Genomic DNA, 22,419 nt, shown 5'->3' on the forward strand with positions numbered 1-22,419 from the left:
AGTTCAAGTAGGAGCTGCAGCTGGCGGCCTACACCACAGCCACGGCAACACTGGATCTGAGCTAAGTCTGTGACCTGCACCACAGCTCATGGCAGCACTGTATCCTTAACCCACTAAACTGGGCCAGGGATCGAATCCTCATCCTCATGGATACTAGTCGGGTTGGTTACTGCTGAACCACAATGGGAATGCTTGCTTTATTTATTTATTTATTTATTTATTTATTTTGGCTTATTGTTTTGAATCTCCCCCAAATAATTTCTTTTTCTTTTTCCATTTAGTTTTGATCAGGTCAAATTCTCGGCTTTGGTGGAAGTTAGAGGAAAACATCATCCCCCAAGAGGGGCTGGGATTCCTTTGAGAAGCCTTCCCTTAATTCACCATCTTACGGCTGTGGCTGTTCAGGTGGGGGATGAGATGGGGCCATTTGCTAAATGTGATCCCCAGGTTGGGCTTCGACTGTGTTGGAAGCAAGAAGTCAGGCCCCAACCTCAGGGTTGGGCAGGGGCTGCTGACAGGCTCAGGCTGCCAGAACTCTGTTAACCATTGCATCCTCTGAGGGAGGAGGAGGACGGGATGGGGCAGGGTATAGCATAGGCATGGCCCCGGCCTTTGGTGGTCCTGAGGAAAGGGCAGGAAGTCTAGTGAGCCATGAAGTTATTTCACAAGTCAGGACATATACTGGGACACACACTCAGAAACTGATGCTGTGTGCAGCCTGGGCGGGACGTCGCAGAGCTTAGAGCTGAGTGCTGTGTTCCCCAAGCCCTTGTACCAGAGAACTCCCAACGGGAGCCACAGCTGTGCCTGGACCACCACCCTGAACAGAAGCTCCATCCCTCACCAAACAGAGCCCTGAGGGTCCAGATTTCATGGCTTGGGAACACAAGCGTTACCCTGAAAGAATGTATAGCAAAGGAGTTCCCGTTGTGGCTCAGTGGGTTAAGAGCCAGTTGTGGTATCCACCATGCCGATGTCCATGAGGATGGGGGCTCAGTGGGTTGAAGGATCTGGGCGTGGCCATAAATGTTTTTTAAAAATGTATATCAAAGCTAGGGAATCTCTGGGTCGATTTGCACACATACTCCTCAGTTATATCTAACCTCAGTGTTACTTGGAATTTTTTGACCAAAGCAAAACCTCATCTCAGGTGTCTCTGTTCAGTGGAATGAGTTGTCTAATTGCCCACTTTTTTTTTCAGGGTTGCAAAATGATGTTTCCTGAACACACTCTGTCCCCCAGGCTTCCTTGTAGAATTTACTAGTGCCAGCCATTATCTTACTCTCGATTTGTCATTTGCTGCTTTTATTCTCTCCCAAGTACTCAGCATCAGTGTGGGTGTTGGAGAGACCCTGCCCCCCTCAAATCTGCTCCCTCTTCCCCCAATGGTCCTGACCTGGATGGAGACAGTAGAACAGCGCCCCTTGCAGGCTGCTGCCAGAAATACACCAGCCTCCTCTACATAGAACAGTGGTTTCATAAAAGCTGTACCCATCACCCACAACTGACAAGCTTTAAAAATGTCACACATCAGAATGGTTTTAGATTGCATTTAATTGGCAGTTGCCACTGATGATAATATGGTTTTGTGTTTTTCAGACACTTTACTCCTAGAATCTGCACTTTACTCTTAGAATCTACAGTTTGCTTCCATGGGCGACATCAAGTGGATGCTACGATTGGTTAAGCTGCAATCATAAAACTTCTGGCATTAGAACTGCAAAACATTCCTGACAACCTTGACATAGTGGCTATCCGGGGGCGGCTTCCTCTGACTCCCAGGCTGCAGGAACTTCTTGATTGTTGGGATGTTGCTGATTCTTGTTTTAAATGCCTGAAATGATAAAACAGTAGAACCAGGGTCTCACGAGCAGTTACAACCTTCAAGAAAAACTAAAACTTTGTCCTGAGAGGGAAGCTTAGCTTGTCTGCTTGTGAGGCCCCGACTGCTGAATCCAAGTTAATCCTTCAGTCCACATTTGCTGGGTCTTCCTGCAAAGGGTAATGTGATTGCTGGCCTGCTAAATATGACCAAAATTTTCTTATTGAAAAATCATTGACACAATTAGGCAGTGCATATTAATAACTCTAGAAATTCATATTTTTGGAGTAGTAGTTCCTATCTTGGGAATTTATTGTAAGGGAATAAGTAAGGGTGTGAAATAAACATAAGAATGTTAGCACAATGAAAAACTGGAAATAACCTATGTTTCCAGGAAAATATAACTGGTTATATAGATTATGGTACACCTCTGCAAGACGCATAAGTTAACAATTTAAAATAGTATTATAGGGGGTTCTCTGATGGCCTAGTGGGTTAAGGCGCCTATGTTTTCACTGCCGTGATTCAGGTCACTGCTATGGCACAAGTTCAGTTCCTGGCCTAGGAAATCCCACATGCTGGGGGTGTGGCAAAAAAAAAAAAAAAAAAGAGAGAGAGAGAGAAGAGAGAACCTGAAATACAGTGTAACTATCATTTAAAAAAATAAAAGTAAAAAAAATTATATATAAACGAAAGAGGAAGATCCCTGTATTGACTGGGGTTACAATGCATTGCATTATATGGTTTAGTTAAAAAAAAGTCTGGGAGTTCCCGTCGTGGTGCAGTGGTTAACGAATCCAACGAATCCGACTAGTAACCATGAGGTTGCGGGTTCGATCCCTGCGCTTGCTCAGTGGGTTAGCGATCCGGCGTTGCCTTGAGCTGTGGTGTAGGCTGCAGACGCGGCTTGGATCCTGCGTTGCTGTGGCTCTGGCGTAGGCCAGCAGCTACAGCTCCGATTAGACCCCTAGCCTGGGAACCTCCATATGCCGTGGGAGCAGCCCAAGAAATACCAAAAAAAAAAAAAAAAAAAAAAGACAAAAACAAAACAAAACAAAAAAAGTCTGGAGTAGGACATAATATACATTATTTTCTGTTTTGTGTGAGAAAGCAAGTGGGGGTGATAAATATATATTCATATTTGATCATATCTGCACAAATAGGAATCTTGGAAGGGTACACAGGAAATTGATACAAGAAATTACGGGGATGGGAAGGTGAGGGCAGTGATGAAAATGAGATTCATAATTTATGCCCTTTTTATACACTTCCTATTTTTCAAAAAGATATGACTATTGCCTGATGAAGATAAAATAAAATGATACTGCAGAAGAACATGGGTTGACATGTAAATATATTTATGATAATTGCAAAAATGTTAAGAGCAGGCATAGTATATTGCCATTTGGAAGAAAAATGTAAAATAAGAGATTGGGGAGTTCTCATTGTGGCACAGAGGAAATGAATCCGACTAGGAACCATTAGGTTTTGGGTTTGATCCCTGGCCTCGCTCAGTGGGTTAAGGATCCAGCGTTGCTGTGAGCTGTAGCGTAGGTGGCAGACGCGGCTCGGATCCTGAGTTGCTGTGGCTGTGGAGTAGGCTGGCAGCCACAGCTCCAGTTAATCCCCTAGCCTGGGAACCTCCATATGCTGCGGGTACAGCCCTCAAAAGACAAAAAAAAAGAAATTAAAATTAAAATAAAAAGATGTTTAAAACATTCTTTAATTTTCTTTTGGGAGGGACCTAGAGGCACATCGTGTTTCAGGCTTGTGTCTGTTCATGTTTTCCTAGGCTTTGGTGGATGTTAGTTAATTCACTACCTGTAGCAGAGGAAAGTCAGAAAGAACAGAAGCATCAAGTTCTTCCATCATTAAAATAGCTTCCAACAGCTGGATGTCTGCCCAGCTGAATTTATTGCCAACGAGAAAATCCTCTCCTTGGTCTTTCAAAATCTGCAGAAAGAAAAGTAAGAAAGAATATCAAATAACAGTAAAGACTCTTTTGCCTGGCTAAACATTTATAAAAGCATAGGCTTTTTTGGTACAGATCACATTTATGAAATAATTTTTTCCTTGATAATTTCTGAGGATGCTGGCAAACATAGGCTGAAATCAACACACTTGTACCTTGTATCAGACCTGAACATGATCAGGCTTCTAATTCCATCTCCCAATTGACAGGAAATCTCGGGAATGAAGGATTCTATTGCATTTAGTAAAATCAGACTGTGGAAAACTTCACTAGACAAATGGCAAGAAGAAAACAGAAGAAAAAAAGAGAGGAAAGAGGACCTTATTGATTAAAGAGGCTTAAAAATATAACTGACTAATTACAAAGAATGAACTTGAGGTGGATCCCCATTTGCACCTGGGGCAACTTCCATGTGCTGCATGTTTGGCCCTAAAAAAGCAAAAAAAAAAAAAAAAAGAAAAAAGAAAAGAAAAAGGGAAAAAAAAGAAAGAGAGAGCGAAAGAAAAGAAAGAAAAGCAGAAGGAAAGGAAAGGAAGAAAAACGCCGTCTCCTTTCACTGCCCTTGCTTTATTTCAATTCTGTGTTGCTGGAGGGTCCATACTATACATGTCATTTGTTTTGGAATCCTTACTAAAGTTTTGGCCCTAACACAGCTTCTATCTTTTCAGATTTCACTCTTTCTTCTTATCAGCATTAGGAAACGTCGCAGTCCTGCATCTCTGTAGCCTGGGAGACGGAACTGGGGACTTGCCCCGCGGTCACCTCGCTCCCAGTTCTCATCAGCCCCTCCCCCATTGCCTGCTGGGCTGAGGGCGTCGGGGCACCCCGGGGAAGGGAACGTGGGGGGCCCCTCGTAGATGTCAGCCCTGCAGGATCTGCGTATGTTCTGCTGTCACTGACTACGACCCTGTGCCTGCCCCGCCTCCGCCAAACTGGATCCCAGTAGCCTACCTTTTCGAAGACGGGGAAGTACCGGGTTTTCGCTTTCTCCACCACTAAAGCCAGGTTCTCCTCTTTTTCCCCGGGGGGTTTGAAGGCAGCCAATGCCACCATCATCATGAGGTCCAGAGTGCCGTCCGCGTACATGTCGATCCTAACGAAACAGTGGGGACTCAATTGGAGCGGAGCCTCTGAATACAGGGTTTCCTAATCCACCACTTTTGGGGTGCCGCTAGATTTCTGGGCAAATGACTTTTGCTTTCCTCTCCCTTCAGCTTCCATGCTCAGGAATGATCTAGAAGCAGAACCCGTCAACTGACCATGGTATAGGAGGGTCTCTGGAAATGCTTACTGAATAAAAGAATCTGCCATAAACAAATAGATTACTATGGTTTTAAAAACGAAGCTAGATGAAGTTGACCAGATCTCTTCACTTACTTAGAGAAGATAGATGTATAATTTAGCAAGTCTTCCACTGACCTGGCAACTGAGAAAGAAGCTCTATTTCATTCTTTTTAAAAATTTCCTTACATTGACAAATACTTTTTAAAAAGAATATTTAAAAAAGAATTATATTATTTATGATCTATAATTTATTACCTATTGGTGCCATCGAGCTGTGTTAGTTATCTTTGCGACTAATTTGCAAACACATTAAGTGTTGTGCTTCTTTGTACCCCCTTCCCCCCATGTGCCAATGACCCAACAAATTTGGTTTAGTGATCTTTTTTGTTTCTTTTTTAACATATATAAGAATAATTTACTTTCATTGTTCTGAGTCACAAACCGTTGTTCTTCCATGTTAGACTGTCACCCAGCCTGCTTGTAGTAGTCTATTACAATTTATAACTAACCTGGAGGAGAAAAATATTAGTAGGATATCTGTAGCTTAGGACACATATCTTGGAAAAAAAAAAAACCATGAAATTTTTTTAAAAATTAAAAACATGCATCAAAACAATGAGAAACAAGACTCCTGTTGTGGCTCAGCGAGTTAAGAACCTGACATAGTATCCATGAGGATGAAGGTTCAATCCCTGGCCTCACTCAGGGTTAATGATCTGGCATCACCGCAAGCTGTGGTATAGGTCACAGATGCAGCTTGGATCTGGCACTGCTCTGGCTATGGTGTAGGCCAGTGGTTGCAGCTCCAACTCTACCTCTAGCCCTGGAGCTTCCATAGGCCACAGGTAAGGTCGTAAAAAGAAAAAAAAAAATGAGAAACAGACTGCATATTAGTGCTTGTTTGCACTACTATAAAAGTAGTCTATTCACGAACTGTGTTTGGAATTGCTTCTCTTGCCATGTATCTTTGGGATTGCAGGTTAGAATGACTGCGTCTGTACTGAAGATGGAGTGATGCGAAAGTCGGGGTTGGGTGCTTCGTTACAGATTTTGCTCATTCCTGTGTTAGGCGCTCTCTTTTTTCTGAATGATGAAAATGACCTTTTCTCTCACTGTGTCCTCTATGTATATTGGTGTCCATGCTGATGGTGACGAGATTTTAGAGACCACTTAAAAGGTCCCTTGACCCCAAATCCAAATAAAATTTATGGTTGCGAGTCTTTGTTTTGTCTTCAGCTTATTTATCTCCTGTGAAACAGAACTATTCCTGGGAGAAGGAACTCCATCGTCCTCAGCCGGGCCTAGCACAGTGCACAGGACAGCGTGGACACTTGCAGGTGTATAAATGCGGAAAATAAAAATAAAAAATGGCCACAAATCTCCATCCTTTAGTATTTGAGAGAAAACTTGTTAGCTCCTCCCATCAATAGAGGGGGTCTGCTTCCTGCGCTGACCTCATGACTTGTTTTGACTCACAGAATGAGGTGGAATTGATCAGATCCCGCTTCTGAGCCTAGAACTTAAAAGGCCTGGGTGCTTCACACTCTCTCTGTGAGAACCCTGCCTGGCTGCCAGGAGGACAAGCTCAGGAGGAGAGGCCAAGAGACATGTGGCCACTTGCCCCTTAGCTGATAATCGGCCAACACCCCAACCAGTCTCCTGGCTGACCACTGGTTGACCACAGACGTGGGAGTGCTTCCAGTCAAGAAACATGAAGAAACGCTGATACCCAGATAATGCATAGACTGGTGAGCAATAACAGCTTCTTGCTGATTTAAGCTGCAGGGCTTCAGAGTGCTGCCTTATACTACTTTTTTGCAGTAATGAGATCATTGATACAACCCTCAATATTTCTTTGCTGAGTCAGCCATTTCCATTTTCATGCACAATTATTTACTAGGTCATTTTATGAGAACATCCTTTGTTAGGAGGGGGAGGAGAATTGAAGAAGGCTGAATGAAGATGGTGATGAGGAGTTGAAGGGGAGACCCAGAGCAGGTATTCAGAGTATTCGTAAGGCATGGTGGTGTAGCGAGAGCATCTCCCCTTGTTCCCTGGCCTCCTCCCCTCCATCCAGGCTGAAAGGCTACACCTGAGCAGGGTCTCAGTTGGCACAGGACCACAGAGCTTGGCTAAAAACCAAGTACAGGCACAAACACTCTGGTACCTGACTCTTTCCTTCAAATCCTTCCCATGCAAGTTGTACTTGGCAGCAAGGTAGCTGAGGATGGCTCTCGTCTGGGTCAGTGCCATTCCGTCAATTTCAACCAGAGGCACCTGGCCAAAAAGCAGGAGTCCATCTGTGGTTGGAGCAAAGAAAGTTTAAGACACTCTCCCGCCATGGTTGTGATCAGCTTGCAGGAAGGGCCACTTCTAATTTCATGGAATGAGTCTTAGTTTTTCTCTAAAGTGGTGAGTTAAAGACCTCAGTTGTTGAGGAAATGCCTATCATTTACCTCATGGAAAAGGTGAGATTTGCTTGACGGTTTCATGAATTTTTGTGTATTGGTTAATTATGATTATAAGGCTTTCTGCCTTTACTATGACTGTGTTATAGTATAAGTGCTTCTAGTTCTCAAAGTTTCAGGTGTATAAGAATCACCTGGAAGGAGTTCTCTTGTGGTACAGGGGTTAAGGATCTGGCGTTGTCACTGCAGTGGCTCAGGTTGGTGCTGTGGTGCAGGTTCAAGCCCTGGCCCAGGAACTTCCATGTGTTGTGGGTGTGCCCACCCCCCAAAAAAGAATTGTCTCAGAGAGGTGGGTTATTAAAAAATACTCACCCCACTTTCTACATATTCAGACAGAGTCTGAATCCTTTAAAAGGCACATCAGATACCACTCTACATCTACACAGAAGGAGAATGGATGAGACAGCAAGGACTTAGGTCCTGGGTCCAATGTCAGCTTTAGCCCTTCCCAGCCATGTGACTTTAAGCAAATAACTCACCCGAGCTTCAGTTTTCTTTTCTCTAAAATAGTCATAATAGTGGGATGGACTGGGAATTTGGGGTTAATAGATGCAAACTATTGCCTTTGGAATGGATAAGCAATGAGATCCTGCTGTATAGCACTGGGAACTCTATCTAGTCACTTATGATGGAGCATGATAATGTGAGAAAAAAGAATGTATGAATGTATGTGTGACTGGGTCACCTTGCTGTACAGTAGAAAATTGACAGAACACTGTAAACCAGCTATGATGGAAAAATAAAAATCATTAAAAATGTTAAAAAATAAAGTAAAATCATAATATCCATCTAGGAGGATTTTGAAAGGGTGAAACAAGATAAGTAAAACACTGAATACTGTCAACAGTCAGCGTTCAGTAAAATCAAATTTTCTTCTTTGTGACTGCCTATATGAATGATGCACTTAAAGAGGTACAAATCGTGCTCTTTTCACGGGATCTTGAAGAAATGAATAGCTTTAATTTCCCACTAATACCTGTACATTAATGAGAATAAGGAATTTTACCCAGAAGAGGAATTAGACCTCACAAGTGCATTGGCAAAGGCCACAATTAATGTCTCCACCTTCCAGTATGGTTCCTACTTGACTTAATGAGAGGCAGCAAAAACATAGCACAGGAACCAGGAAGCTTGGGTTCCTGTGTTGTGCGTCATGGAGGATGTTAGGTAAGTCTTTAACTTGCTGAGCCTGTTTTCTGATCTGTAGCAGTATCTGTCCTGCTCAAATTACTGAGTTTTTTGGGGCAGCATTATGATTCTGCTGGTGACCGTGCTTTGGAAATATCACTACTATTGTTAATGGAGAGTCAACAAAACCTCCATTTCCTTGTTCAAATTTGAATGAAAAAAAAAAAAAGGAGTTCCCATCTCAGCTCGGTGGGTTAAGAACCTAACTAGTATCCACGAGGATGCAGATTCAATCCCTGGCCTCACTCAGTGAGTTAAAGGATCTGGTGTTGCCGTGAGGTGTGGTGTAGGCCACAGACATGGCTCAGATCTGGCGTTGCTGTGGCTGTGGCGTAGGCTGCCAGCTCCAGCTCTGATTCAACCCCTAGCCTGCGAACTTCCATATGCCGCGGGTGCAGTCCTAAAAAAATTTCAAAAAAGGTGAATGAACATCTAAAGCTGGGCTTTGTGCTGCTGCGTATGAGAGATGTAGCCATTCATTAGAAATGATCCCTGCTTCTGGGAGCTGATCTTGTTCAGAGGGATTTTTAAAAATCTCAGATCAAGAGTATAGGAAAAAGTCTTTGAGATCATTCAGTTCAATTTGTTCATGTCAGAGAGGATGGCACTGTGGAGGCCAAGGGGGCAATGTGACTTGCCAAGACTCATAGTCAAGGGACAGAAGTGGGCCTCCTGACCCAGCCCAGTGCCCTCCCTACCTCCTGTTAACAAGTACCAGCCATGCCCAGGAGGATGGTCCAAGCAGCACCACAGCAGCATCACAAACCTGGGGCTGGAGGATTTCATAGGCTCTTAGGGAGCACTTCCTGCTGGATTGATCATGGATTAGATTGTAGAGATGTATTCAACACATCTTATGTATTCAACACACGTATCCTGAACCACTACTATGTGCCAGTGACCATCCTTGTTTAGAGTAAAATGGGGCAGAAATCAAGAGGAAGAGGGGAAGAGGCACTTCAGAGGTATTCCAGACAATGAAGTTCCTGGACAAGAATTGGGAAAGGTCTTCCCCTCAATGAAAGGACCGTCTAGGACCAGAGATCATTTTATTCTATGGTAAGGAGACAGGGTGCAGAGAAATTAAAGGCCTTGCCTAAAGCCATACAGTTTATAAATGACAGGTCTGCTGATGACTCAGATGCCTTTTAAAAAATAACTTGTGGAGTTCCTGCTGTGGCACAGTGGGTTAAGAATATGATTGCAGTGGCTCAGGTTGCTGTGGAGGTGAGGGTTCGATATCCGGCCCAGTACACTGGGTTAAAGGATCTGGTGTTGCCACAACTGTGGTGTAGGTCGCAGCTGCAGCTCAGATTCAAACCCTGGCCCAGGAGCTTCCATATGCTGCCACAGGTGGCCATAAAAACAAAATGTACAAAAAAAATTGTATTAGTGTCATGACTGTCAGCAATAATGACACCAACTTTCCTCAGATAAAGAAAATAACATTATGGCTGTTAGAAGTTTAAGAGGGGCTGAGAAATTACTAGGCTTCTCGCAGTGGGAGAAAATCTTCTGAGGAATTATAAGGATTAAAGACTTCCTCCAAGTTTACTCAATTTTGGATTTTTTTTCTGTAGTTTTAATTCTGTAATTGTGACCTGATAAGGTGGTGTATATTTTTTTTTTTTTTGTCTTTTTGCTATTTCTTTGGGCCGCTCCCGCGGCATATGGAGGTTCCCAGGCTAGGGGTCTAATCGGAGCTGTAGCCACTGGCCTACGCCAGAGCCACAGCAACGCGGGATCCGAGCCGCGTCTGCAACCTACACCACAGCTCACGGCAACGCCGGATCGTTAACCCACTGAGCAAGGGCAGGGACCGAACCCGCAACCTCATGGTTCCTAGTCGGATTCGTTAACCACTGCGCCACGACGGGAACTCCAAGGTGGTGTATATTAATCTGTGAAGATCACTAAGGAAAGGTGGCTATGAACCATGAGAACCAGAGGATGTCTTAGGTCTGATTCAGCCCCCCTGTTTCTCCAACCCATTAGGTATTGGGAAGAATTCTTTTTTTTTTTTTTTTTTTTTTTGTCTTTTTAGGGCTGCACCCGAGGCATATGGAAGTTCCCAGGCTAGGGGTCAAATTGGAGCCGTAGCTTCTGGCCTACACCACAGCTCATGGCAACCCTGGATCCATAACCCAATGAGCGAGGCCAGGGATTGAACCAATATCCTCATGGATACTAGTTGGATTCGTTACCACTGAGCCACGAGAGGAACTCCAGGGAGGAATTCTTAAAGGAGGCTCTGGTGAGATAGAGAGTGAGCCAACTGGCACTGGGTCAACCAAGGCCAGGGTCATAACCTACTTGACAAGTTCTGTTAGCTCTGTGTCAGGGACACAGTGAATAGCCCTATTAGCAATTATGCTCTGTGCCTTTCCAATATTTGTCATTCTAGAGGCCTGTGTTTCAATTTCTGTTTTTTTTCTGATAACATTAAATAAATCAATGCTCACCTTTCTTCAACTTCTCATATTGTTCTCTTGTTTCAAAAAATTCCTCTTCGAACTACATAAAGGATAGAGATGTTGTTATAAATTTAAGATTCTACAGAAAGAAAAAGAGAAGGAAGGAAAGAAGGAGGGGAGGGAAGAAGAAAGAAAGAAAAGAAAAAGAGAGAGATCAAGAAAGAAATGCTCACAATATACCATTCCCAATGGCTTCTAGAATGAAAATTTTAAAAAAGAACCGCAAAGCTATCAACTACCACATGGATGAAAATTCTGACAGAGCATGCATGTAGATTAGCTTAGACTGACGTAGAACTGAAACCCTTTTTGGGGTGTTGCCCACTTAAAGGATAGCATTCATATTTTTCCTTTTCTTCATCTTAGTTCTGCCTTCTCTCCAAATTCTTGTCCTTTCCTCCAACTTCCCCAGTGATTTCTCCTCTTCCCTTTTCCTCTCTTTCTTCCTTCTCTCTTTTCTCTGTTATTCTCCCTCCATATCAGATCAAATGAAATTTCTTTTTGATACTCACATAGTCAGTGAAAGGGATCTAAAGTTATTGTCACTCACTGATGGAATTTCTAAAGTTTTGTGGGGGGAAAAAAGTGACTATTTCGTGCCCCAGACCTTGAGATGGGTGTGAGAAAAGGTGAGCAAAATGAAGCAAAATAAAGAAGGTCCTGAGTCCATGTTCTAGGAGAGATGACATTCAAGTAGGGACAAGGGGGTCTACACCTGCACGAAACAAACAATTCTGAAGCTCTTGTGAAAATCTACAGAAAAATTAGCAGGGGTGTTCCCGCTGTGGCTCAGTGGGTTAAGAATCCGACTAGTATCCATAAAGATGCAGGTTCATCCCTGACCCCGTTCAGTGGGTGAAGGATATGGCATTGCTGTGGCTATGGTGTAGGCTAGTAGCTACAGCTCCGATTTGACCCCCAGCTGGGAACGTCCATATGCTGCAGGTGTGGCCCAGAAAAAAGGAAAGTCAGCTGGAGGGAATTCAGAGTTAAGGAAAGATCCCAATGGGACAGACCTTTCCAAGGAAGGTCCAGTGGGTTTAAGGTTCTGGTGGGCAGCCAGGAGTAGAAGTGACTGAGATGCTGACACAACTGGAAAGAGCCCAGGGCATCACCTGGTCCCAACGAAGAGAATGATTCAGATGCAGGTCTCCTCTCTCTCCTCTGTCCTATGATCCACCAAGATCTTTTCAGCTTCACGAACCTTCCAGAACACATCTCTAGCCTTGGCCCTTCCCACCCCTGCTTAAGGGGAGGATTATAATCCCTCCTTCACCTCTTACGAAGGAAGACAGCTGGAAAGGGAAAGAGTGGATACAGTTTGAAGGCACCATCCTGACCTTTGAAGGGGGAAGAGGACCACTTCGCTCTTGCCCAGACTACCCTTCTCCCTTTCCCAGTCAGGGACCAACCTCCACACCAGCTGCAGCCAGCAGCCAACGGATCGACTCCATCCTGCCCCGGCCACGGAAGTAGTAGAGCTTGGGTTTGGCTGCCATGACTCCCGGCTTGGGTTTTCTGAAGGGCAAAATAAGGACAATATGTTTAACTACTCAGCTGTAAAACAGAATGACATAATGCCATTTGCAGCAACATGGATGCAGCTAGAGATTTTCATACTGAGTGAAATAAATCAGAAAGACAAATACCATGTGATATCACTTATACGTGGAATCTAAAATATGGCACAGGGAGTTCCTGTTCTGGTGCAGGGGAAGTGAATCTGACTGGTATGCATGAGGACACGGGTTCAATCCCTGGCCATGTTCAGTGGGTCGGGTTTCTGGTGTTGCCAGCTGGGATCCAGCGTTACTGTAGCTGTGCCTTAGGCCGGTAGCTGTAGCTCCGATTTGACCTCTAGTTGGGAACTTCCATATGTCTCAGGCGGGGCCCTAAAGAAAAAGCAAAAAAATAAAATAAAAAATAATAATATATAATGGCACAAATAAACCTATCTACAGAACGGAAACAGACACACAGACATAGAGAACAGACTTAGTAGATGCAAACTATTACATTTAGAGTGGATAAGCAATGAGGTCCTACTATAGAGCACAGGGAACTCTATCCAGTCTTTCAGGATAGACCATGATGGAAAATAATATAAAAAAAGGAATGCATGTATATAATATGTATGACTGGGTCACTTTGCTGAAAGACAGAAATTGGCACAACATTGTAAATGAATTGCACTTTAATAAAAAATAAATGTAAAAAAATTTTAGGCGTTCCCATGGTGGCTCAGCAGTAACAAACCCAACTAGTATTCATGAGGATGTGGGTTTAATCCCTGGCCTCACTCAGTGGGTTAAGGATCCAGTGTAGTGGTAAGCTGTGGTGCAGGCTGCAGATATGGCTCGGATCCCATGTTGCTGTGGCTGTGGTGTAGGCCAGCAGCTGGAGCTCTGATTTGACCCCTAGCCTGGGAATCTCCACATGCTTCAGGTGTGGCTCTAAAAAGACAAATAAATAAATAAAATTTAAAAATTAAAAAAGAAATTAAAAATCAAGAAAAAGAAAAGAAAAATACATTTAAATAACAAACTAACATACACTGCATGGTGCATCTCCACTTAAAACATTTCCAAAACAGGCAAAATAAAACTATTGTTTAGGGACGCAAACATAGGAGGTAAAGCTAGGAAGAAAGGCAAGAAAATTATCACAAAAGCAGAATGGTGGTTACCTCCAGGAAAGAGATTGGGGTTGTGATCTAGGAGGAGGATGGGGGATTTGGGAGGCTAACGATGTTCTGTTTCTGAAACAGAATCAGTAATTAGGCTTTATAATTAGTCTTTAAACTCTATAGAAATATTTTTGCACTCTCCTGTATGTAGGCTCTATCTCATGATGCAACCAAAAAAGAAAGATCAAACCATATATATTCAGGTATCTGTATTCTGCAGATTTGAGAGACTCCTCTGGTATTTTGAAAAAGGAGCCGGGGTTAATAGGATGGTTTCATGAATAACCTGCAAGAGAAAGCTTTTCTAACAGTGGGACGGAGCTGGGCCTGTTGGGTGGGAAACGGTTACCTGGGAATGGGGGACTCTTTCATTTCTGTCACGAGATTTCCTGAGTGCTGGAACAAGTCCAGAAGCAGCCCTAGACAGACCTAGACAGGATTTAATTTTTACCCGGCCAGCAAGGAGCTGGGTAACCTTAGGCCCAAGTCACTCAACCTCTCCCTGCCTGCATATCCTCCTCAGTAACTTGAAGCATCACACTAGGTGACCTGCCGCCTTTTCCAGCAGAGCAGAGAGATAATGCAAGCGTACCCAGTGGCACTTTCCACCTGTTGTTGCAAGAGCCACAGCAGCTATAATGTTAGCGACCCCACCAATCTTCCAGCATTTTAGAGGTGATCAAAGGAGATGACATAAAGTGCTGTGAATGCACTAAAGCTCTGTACCAACTTAGAGGGTAGTCTCATGCCTTTACTCACATTTGTCCCTCTGACCCCCAGATGCAACAACGCTTCCTTGGAGGAAACAGTGAAAATGCCAGCTGCTGGCACAGCACACAAGGCACTTGGAGACACTCAGGAAGCCTCAGGGTAAGCTCATGGAGAGGGAGGCCGCCCTCAGCTTCCCCATCAGGGCAGCGCTTACAGTGGTCCCCTGCCTGGTAAGCCCCAGACTGCCACGCATCACACCCTAGCCAGGATCCCAGCTGAGGATGCTGCCTGCGCTAATAAAACTCACAAGAAAGTGAAAAACAGGAATACTAGTAGTTTAGTTTATGAGAAATGTAACTATCATATGACAACAAGATCACTTGGGTTCCCAAAGTCATGGGTGTTTTGAAGCCATTTTCCTGACAGCTGTCCTCTGTGTTGGATACATATAATTTGTTATTTCTTCAGCTCTTGGAGAAGTTTTATTCTTTTCTTGCTGTGGTCTTGCCTCCCCCCCAGACACTGCCTGTATTCGGTTATTGTCAAGATTCATTGTGTTTGGAGTTCCTTGGTGGCCTAGCAGTTAAGGATCTGGCATTGTCACTGCTATGGCACGGGTTTGATCCCTGGCCTGGGAACTTCTGCACTTGGCAGGAGTAGCCAAAATAAAAAAAAAAAAATTAAAAGATTCATCTATTTTATTTTAACTTTTTATTTTAAAAAATTTAGCAACATCTTTATTGAGATATAATTCATACCATATAATTTGCTCAAAGATGCCACCATTACCATGATCGCTTTATGAATATCTCCCTCATCACAAAAAGAAACCCCATTAGCAGTCATTTCCCATTTCCCCCCAACCCCCTCAGCTCCCAGCAATGACTGATCTACTTTCTGACTCTGTGGATTTGCCTATTCAAGATTCGATCCTTTTAAATTTCCTGTTTAGCTACTGCATGTTGACAATTTCAGGAGCTTCCCGAAAACCCACCACTTTGTTGTCTTAGGAGACAGTTTGATGAAAAAGGCATGATAATTTTCTGATTAGAGGAACTATGTTCAGGTCCAGTAACTCACACTAACAAACCTGAAAATGAACCTTACAATAAAGTGAACGTGAAGACAACACGAGCAGAGGAAGATGGAAACTATACCTTTTTCTTAACTTCTTTCCAACTAGGTAACTCCTGACTCTTCTGCTCTCCTGGAGGTTCCCTGCAGAGTGGCTCGGGACCAGATAGAAGAAGCCCCTTGCACTCTTAGAATCTTAGAAGTCAAAAGAAGGAAGGCACGGGAATTTACCAACAGACCAACGGCACAGCAGGACGGACACACACACACACACACACACACACAGGGTTTCAGTGCTCCCCAGCAAGTGTCAGGAGGCAGCAAAGCCAAAGAAAACGGGCCACTGACAAATGATGCAAACCTCACTCAGAGGACCCCCTCCAGGAAGCCAGGCATCTTGCTGCCTTTAGACAAAAATAGAGAAATGCTGGTAAATTTAACTAGGTCTTGGGGAAGCTCCATCTCACCACTCTCCTTTCAAATTTTTTTTTTTTTTTTTTACTTTGCTGCACCTGTGGCATATGGCTGTTCCCGAGCTAGAGACTGAATCTGAGCTGTAGCAGTGGCACAACGCTGGATCCCCCAACCCACTGTTCTGGGCTGGGGATCGAACCCACACCTTTGCAGCAACCAGAGCTGCTGCAGTCAGATTCCCAACTCTCTGCGCCACAATGGGAACTCCTCTTTGCTGTCGTTTGACTGCGCAGAGCTCCCACCATTTGACATCCCCCCCATTCCACCGTCTCTGAGAGACAGGAATGAGGCTGCAAGGCTGGCTGGGGTGGTCTGAGGTTGATTCCTGTCATTCTGTCTCCCTAAAGTGTTTAACTGGCCCAAATCCTGTTTGAAATAAATCCAATGGGGAAAAGGAGCTCCTGCTAAAGTCCTTTTTACAGTGAGTCTATTCTGCTCCCCCAGTTAGCCAAAGCTGCAAGTTATACTTTGGTTTATACTCTATGGATCCGAATAAGACCGTATCTGTCAACCTCCAGAAAGCTGTTTCTGAGTAATGGGTGCTTAAAATGCAGGTTACAGGGAGTTCCTATTGTGGCTCAGTGGTTTACGAACCCAATTAGCATTCATGAGGCTGCAGGGTTGATCCCTGGCCTCACTTAGTGGGATCCTTAATGATCTGGCGTTGCCCCGAGCTGCAGTGTAGGTCGAAGATGCGGCTCAGATCTGGGGTGGCTGTGGCTATGGCTGTGGCTGTGATGTAGGCAGCTCCAATTTGACCCCTAGCCTGGGAACTTGTATACGCTGCAAGTGCAGCCCTAAATAAAAACAAACAAACAAACAAAAAAACCCAGAAAATGGAGTTCCCGTCGTGGCGCAGTGGTTAACGAATCCGACTAGGAACCATGAGGTTGCAGGTTCGGTCCCTGCCCTTGCTCAGTGGGTTAAGGATCCGGCATTGCCGTGAGCTGTGGTGTAGGTTGCAGACGTGGCTCGGATCCCGAGTTGCTGTGGCTCTGGCGTAGGCCGGTGGCTACAGCTCCGATTCAACCCCTAGCCTGGGAACCTCCATATGCCGCGGGAGCGGCCCAAGAAAGAGCAACAACAACAACAACAAAAGACAAAAAGACAAAAAAAAAAAAAAAAAAAAAAAAACCCAGAAAATGGTGCAGGCGACACAGTCTTTCTTACACATTCTCAAGGCACATGGGAGGTTGAAAGATGGAAGGGACAGGATCAGTCCCTTACCCGCCACCACCTCCAAGCCCTTCCTAGTGCTCCAGGGAACCCCGGAGCCCAGGGTTGAAAAGGAGGCAGCTCCACTTCAGATAAGCAGGACTGCGGTCTGCAATCCCACCTTCCAGTCCAAAAGAAGGAAACCTTTATCTCTACTTGGTAATTACCGGCCACGACACCTTGTAAAAACCCCAGTGAATGTCTGCAGCCCTCTGATGGCTGGCTCTGGACCACCAGCCGCCCTTTCTCATCTCTAAGCCTGGCCTCCACGATGTTCTAAACTGGGCTCTCGGGTGAATGATGGAGTCTCTGCAGGACTCCAGTTCCCAACTCAACCCCTCCCTGGACGAGCTGTTCCTTCTAGAACAGCAGAGACAGACTAAGGGCCTGATATCTCTTACAATCTCACACCCCAGCCGTGAACCAACCGATCTTCTGAATCAACGCTGCAAAACCCTAGGGAGGCAGCCAGCTCCTGGGAGGCATAGTTCCTCCACCTTCTAGCGTTTTCCCCAGACACAAAGTGGCTGTCACCTCAACGTGCTGCTTTGAGATACCAGTTTCTAAATTTGTTAGGATTTCTGTGCTTGATCTTTCATCCTTTCTTTCAACATCCAACATTTATGGAGCTCCTTCTGTGGCTGCAGTGCTAGGCTGGACATTCCAGGCATACAAAGATAAGTAAGATGTAATTCCTGCCATCAAAAACCTTACAAACCTGATATCTAGTGAAGGAAACATCCAGATGTCCAATAGGTTAAGTAGGAATGCAGTAATTATTTAACAAAAGCATCATATGATAGTATAGGAATTGAGCAGATCCTTACAAAATAGGTGTATATAAATATGTTTGGGTTTTTTTGAGCCCCACCCCTCCCTGACTCATGGCATGATAGGTTAAGGGCCTAAACCAGGTTTTTTAGTCCACTTTCCTTCACCTCTAATGAATTTCAACAAAAAATTTGGATAAGGCACAGGTTGGTAATACAGAAGACCGAGTTTGTGATTCAAAAAGTAAACCCAATTCTCATTGTTTAAAAAGAAATAGGAGTTCCAGCTGTGGCTTAGCAGGTTAAGAAGCCAACTAGCATCCATGAGGATGTGGGTTCAACCCCTGGCCTCGCTCACTGGGTTAAGGATCTGGCGTACACCATGAGCTTTGGTGTGTGTCACAGACGTGGCTCAGATCTGGTGTTGCCATTGCTGTGGCTGGTAGCTCCAGCTCTGATTCAACCCCTAGCCTGGGAACTTCCATGTGTGACATGTGCAGCCCTAGAAACAAAACAAAACAAAAAACCATTGTCAAAGCTTAGAAAAAGAGGTGCAATGGAACTATTCATTCTGCCCATGGGAAGCAAAGCAGGGAACAAAGGAGTTCTTTCTGGATTTCACCCAAAATGCAAACACTCTGAGAACATAGGTGCCAGAAGACCCAGAACCTGGGGGCCGTGGTCAACTCTGCACTTTATACTGATCTTGACTGACAGCTGTGTCTTTTGAGTTTAGGAATTGAGAGCCACCTCTCAGGGCTGAGGAACCTCACCTGTGTGCAGCACCACCGGAGATGAGCAATGGTGCCCAAGGCGAGGTGGGCAGAAAGCAGCCATGGCAGCGTGGGAGTCTTTGCATAGTCGGAGTGTGGTCCCTGAGTAACAAACACGCCCTAAATCTTTTAGAAAATGTGGAAGAACACGATCTGAGTTGGGCTCTGGGCCCCAGTAAAAACCAAGACCTAGGTTTAAATTTCAGCTGTCTCACTTGAGAAAGTTTTTTTTAATGTCTTTGAGCTGCAGTTTCCTCATAGTTCCTAATACACTTGGTTAGGAATGAGGTGGGAATGAGATAATGTGTGCAAATTATTGAATATAGTAAAGACTCAAAAAATGGCACATACAGGGGCACACTCGAAACATCTGTATTTCCAGATTGCAGCCACTTTCACATGTGAGGGGGAACAAAAGTCGATTTTGCTTTGGAAAGGAATGGAGAGCATTCTCCAGAAATGTGATTTTCGACCAGTAGCATCAGTTTTACCAGGGAACTTATTAGAAATACAGAATCTCCTGGGCCAGAGCTGCTGAATCAGAGTCTGCAGTTTTCACAAGACCCCCAGGTTACTAACGTGTATACAGGCAGACCTCAGGGGAATTGCAGGTTTGGTTCCAGACCATGACAATCAAGAGAATGTCAAAATAAAGCACGTTTCAGAAATTTTGTTGATGTTGTTGTTTCCTGGTACCCATAAAAGTTATGTCTACACTATAATGTAGTCTATGAAGCATGGAACAGCATTAGGTCTAAAAAAACAGGATGGCGTTCCCATTGTGGCTCAGTGGTTAACGAAAAAGGCTAGTATCCATGAGGATGCAGGTTCGATCCCTGGCCTTGCTCAGTGGGTTAAGGATCCAGCGTTGCTGTGAGCTGTGGTGTAGGTCCCAGACATGGCTTGGATCCTGTGTTGCTATGGCTCTGGTGTAGGCTGGCGGCTACAGCTCCAATTCGACCCCTAGCCTGGGAACTTCCATGTGCCATGCGTGTGGCCCTAAAAAGCAAAAGGCAAAAAGAAAAATCCTTAACATTTACTCTGGCTTTTCTGATGGATCAGATCAAACTATATTCTTGAAAACCAGTAGATCAATATGCATCACTAAGACAAAACATTCTCCCAGAGAATACTGTGTTCTGCACAGAATTTAATATGCTTGTTTGGAAAGATGTAGCATCATTTTAGCTTTCAGAGAAAGAATATGTTACAGTTGGAAGACAACAGTATTAAAGGGACAACCAAGACTTTCAATATAGCTTTAAATGTACAGTCCACTTTAAACTGATTATGAATGATTTCTCTTCTATTTGTCTATTGTATGACACATTAGCAAAAAATGTGTCTGGTTGGATTTGATGTGTTAATTAGTTGGATTCGACATGCTATCAAAGAGAAAGTCGCCCGTGTGGAACTACCCCTTGGAAAAAGACCTCAGGCGTGTATATGGCATTTTTTAATACACAAATAGCCAAATCATATTCCTGGGTGGGGAGGAAGTGGGGGTGATTCATATAATAAGATGATTCAGGAGACAGCTCTATTCAAAGCTCAGCCATAAAAAAGAACAAAATAATGTCATTTGCAGCAACATGGATGGAACTAGAGACTCTGATACTGAGAAAAGTAAGTCAGAAAGAGAAAGACAAATACCATATGATGTCACTTATATCTGGACTCTAATACACAGCACAAGTGAAACTTTCCACAGAAAAGAAACTCATGGACTTGGAGAACAGACTTGAGGTTGCCAAGGGGGAGGGGGAGGAAGTGGGGTGGACTGGAAATTTGAGGTTAATAGATGCAAACTATTGCCTTTGAAATGGATTAGCAATAAGATCCTGCTGTGTAGCCCTGGGAACTATGTCTAGTCACGTATGATGGAGCATGATAATGTGAGAAAAAAGAATGTATACATGTATGTGTAACTGGGTCACCATTCTGTACAGTAGAAAAAAAAAATCGTATTGGGGAAATAACAATTAAAAAAACCCAAAAAACCCCGAAGCTTGCAGGCTAAGTGCCTTCTCTGGAGAGCCCTAAATTTCCTTTCCATTTGGGCCTAATGGTATGATTCAAGTTGATATATCCCCCCCAAGGCTTAGAACTTATTGAAATGAAAAAAGCTAAGCTGAAGTTCCCATTGTGGCACAGTAGAAATGAACCCAACTAGTATCCATAAGGATTTGGGTTTTTATCCCTGGCCTTGCTCAGGGTTAAGGATCTGGCATTGCTGTGAGCTGTGGCGTGGGTCGCAAACGTGGCTCAGATCCCGTGTTGCTGTGGCTGTGGTGTAGGCCAGCAGCTGTAGCTCCAATTCGACCCCTAGCTTGGAAACTTCCATATGCTGTGGCTGCAGCCCTAAAAAGCAAAAACAAAACAAACAAAAAAACTGCTGAGCTAAGGAGACTTTCATCCTAGGCTGCTTAGAGAATAAACAAGGCAAACCACCTTTAGTTTTGCTATTTATACATGGGGGCAAGCCCTAGAAAAACATATCAGGGCTTGACTTAAAGAATCCTGCATTTCAACATGGCGCTGTCCCCTCAGATGCAGGACCCCAGAGGGAGACCCCACTGCCAGATCATTTGGATTGAATCTTCCAAAAGCATACACGGAATGCAAGAGATTGAATTCACCCACGAGGCACCTGACACAGAGTGGGTGAAGCTTGTGATTTTCCCAAAATAGATTTGGTCCACGAGGAAAAAATGTAATGGTTTAAATTATTTCTTAATTTCTACGAAGCATGTTATGTCCACCAATCAACTATAACACCACTTAATTCACACATACTTATTTTTTTTTTCTTTTGTCTTTTGTTGTTGTTGTTGTTGTTGCTATTTCTTGGGCCGCCCCTGCGGCATATGGAGGTTCCCAGGCTAGGGGTCGAATCGGAGCCATAGCCACCGGCCTACGCCAGAGCCACAGCAACGCGGGATCCGAGCCGCGTCTGCAACCTACACCACAGCTCACGGCAATGCCGGATCCTTAACCCACTGAGCAAGGGCAGGGACCAAACCCGCAACCTCATGGTTCCTAGTCGGATTCGTTAACCACTGCGCCACGACGGGAACTCCCATACATACTTATTTTTGAAATTACTGATATAATTTTGTCAGCATTTTAACATCTGATATTATGTGATCACACGAGGCAATGAAAGTCTGCAAAGGCCTTGTTCAGATGTACATTTGCTCTCTTGTTTTCATTTATGTGTCTTCCTCTGCATAAAAAAATGTCTGTTCCTTTTGATATAGGCAAGTTTAGAAAAACTAGGCATTAAACTAACCATAAATTAAAACAATTGCTGCCTACAAGTTGCAACTTTGGCCACAAAATAAACTACGCCACCAAGCCCAAAAAAGTGTATAAGAACACCTCCACTCACCTTATCTTTTCCAGGCTCTAGTTCCAGGTGCTGTGAGGGAATCAGGTGATGGTTTATAACTGTTCCTTCCCTATTGAAAGCTCCACCCCCTCAAGGTATTAGCCAATGAGCATTCCA

The 22,419-nt window shown here is 44.1% G+C and overlaps 1 protein-coding gene across 5 annotated transcripts; it reads right to left on the reverse strand.

Annotated features, from left to right (window-relative positions):
* Positions 1-1,536: 1,536 nt before the first annotated feature.
* LOC100510917 (glutathione S-transferase A4) lies at positions 1,537-22,331 on the reverse strand. Of its 5 annotated transcripts, none has more exons than XM_084968348.1 (8): positions 22,303-22,331; positions 15,763-15,874; positions 12,621-12,726; positions 11,197-11,248; positions 7,246-7,378; positions 4,746-4,887; positions 3,644-3,775; positions 1,537-1,834 (listed from the first exon to the last, which is right to left on the reverse strand). In XM_084968348.1, exons 3-8 carry the CDS (start codon positions 12,705-12,707, stop codon positions 1,712-1,714), a joined length of 669 nt encoding a protein of 222 aa, XP_084824474.1. In that variant the 5' UTR covers positions 12,708-12,726; positions 15,763-15,874; positions 22,303-22,331; the 3' UTR covers positions 1,537-1,711. The 5 variants fall into 5 exon arrangements, with proteins under 5 accessions (XP_084824474.1, XP_084824473.1, XP_003128841.1 ...); XM_084968347.1 differs by lacking the exon at positions 15,763-15,874 and adding an exon at positions 18,912-19,013; XM_003128793.5 differs by lacking the exon at positions 15,763-15,874.
* Between the last annotated feature and the right edge of the window lie 88 nt (positions 22,332-22,419).

Source organism: Sus scrofa, chromosome 7 (assembly GCF_054392235.1).
Source record: "Sus scrofa isolate SSC_HxYL_T2T_F1_AM1 chromosome 7, Sscrofa_HxYL_maternal_Yorkshire_Landrace_v2.0, whole genome shotgun sequence".
In the NCBI taxonomy this organism is placed as follows: Eukaryota; Metazoa; Chordata; class Mammalia; order Artiodactyla; family Suidae; genus Sus; species Sus scrofa.

Coding starts and splice junctions, on each gene's coding strand:
- LOC100510917 (XM_084968347.1), bottom strand. CDS start 18,997: ATGCAAAGACTCCCACGCTGCCATGGCTGCTTTCTGCCCACCTCGCCT. Junction 4,888..7,245: donor GATTTGAAGGAAAGAGTCAG/GTACCAGAGTGT, acceptor CTGTTTCGTTAG/GATCGACATGTACGCGGACG. Junction 1,835..3,643: donor CTGACTTTCCTCTGCTACAG/GTAGTGAATTAA, acceptor TTATCATTTCAG/GCATTTAAAACAAGAATCAG.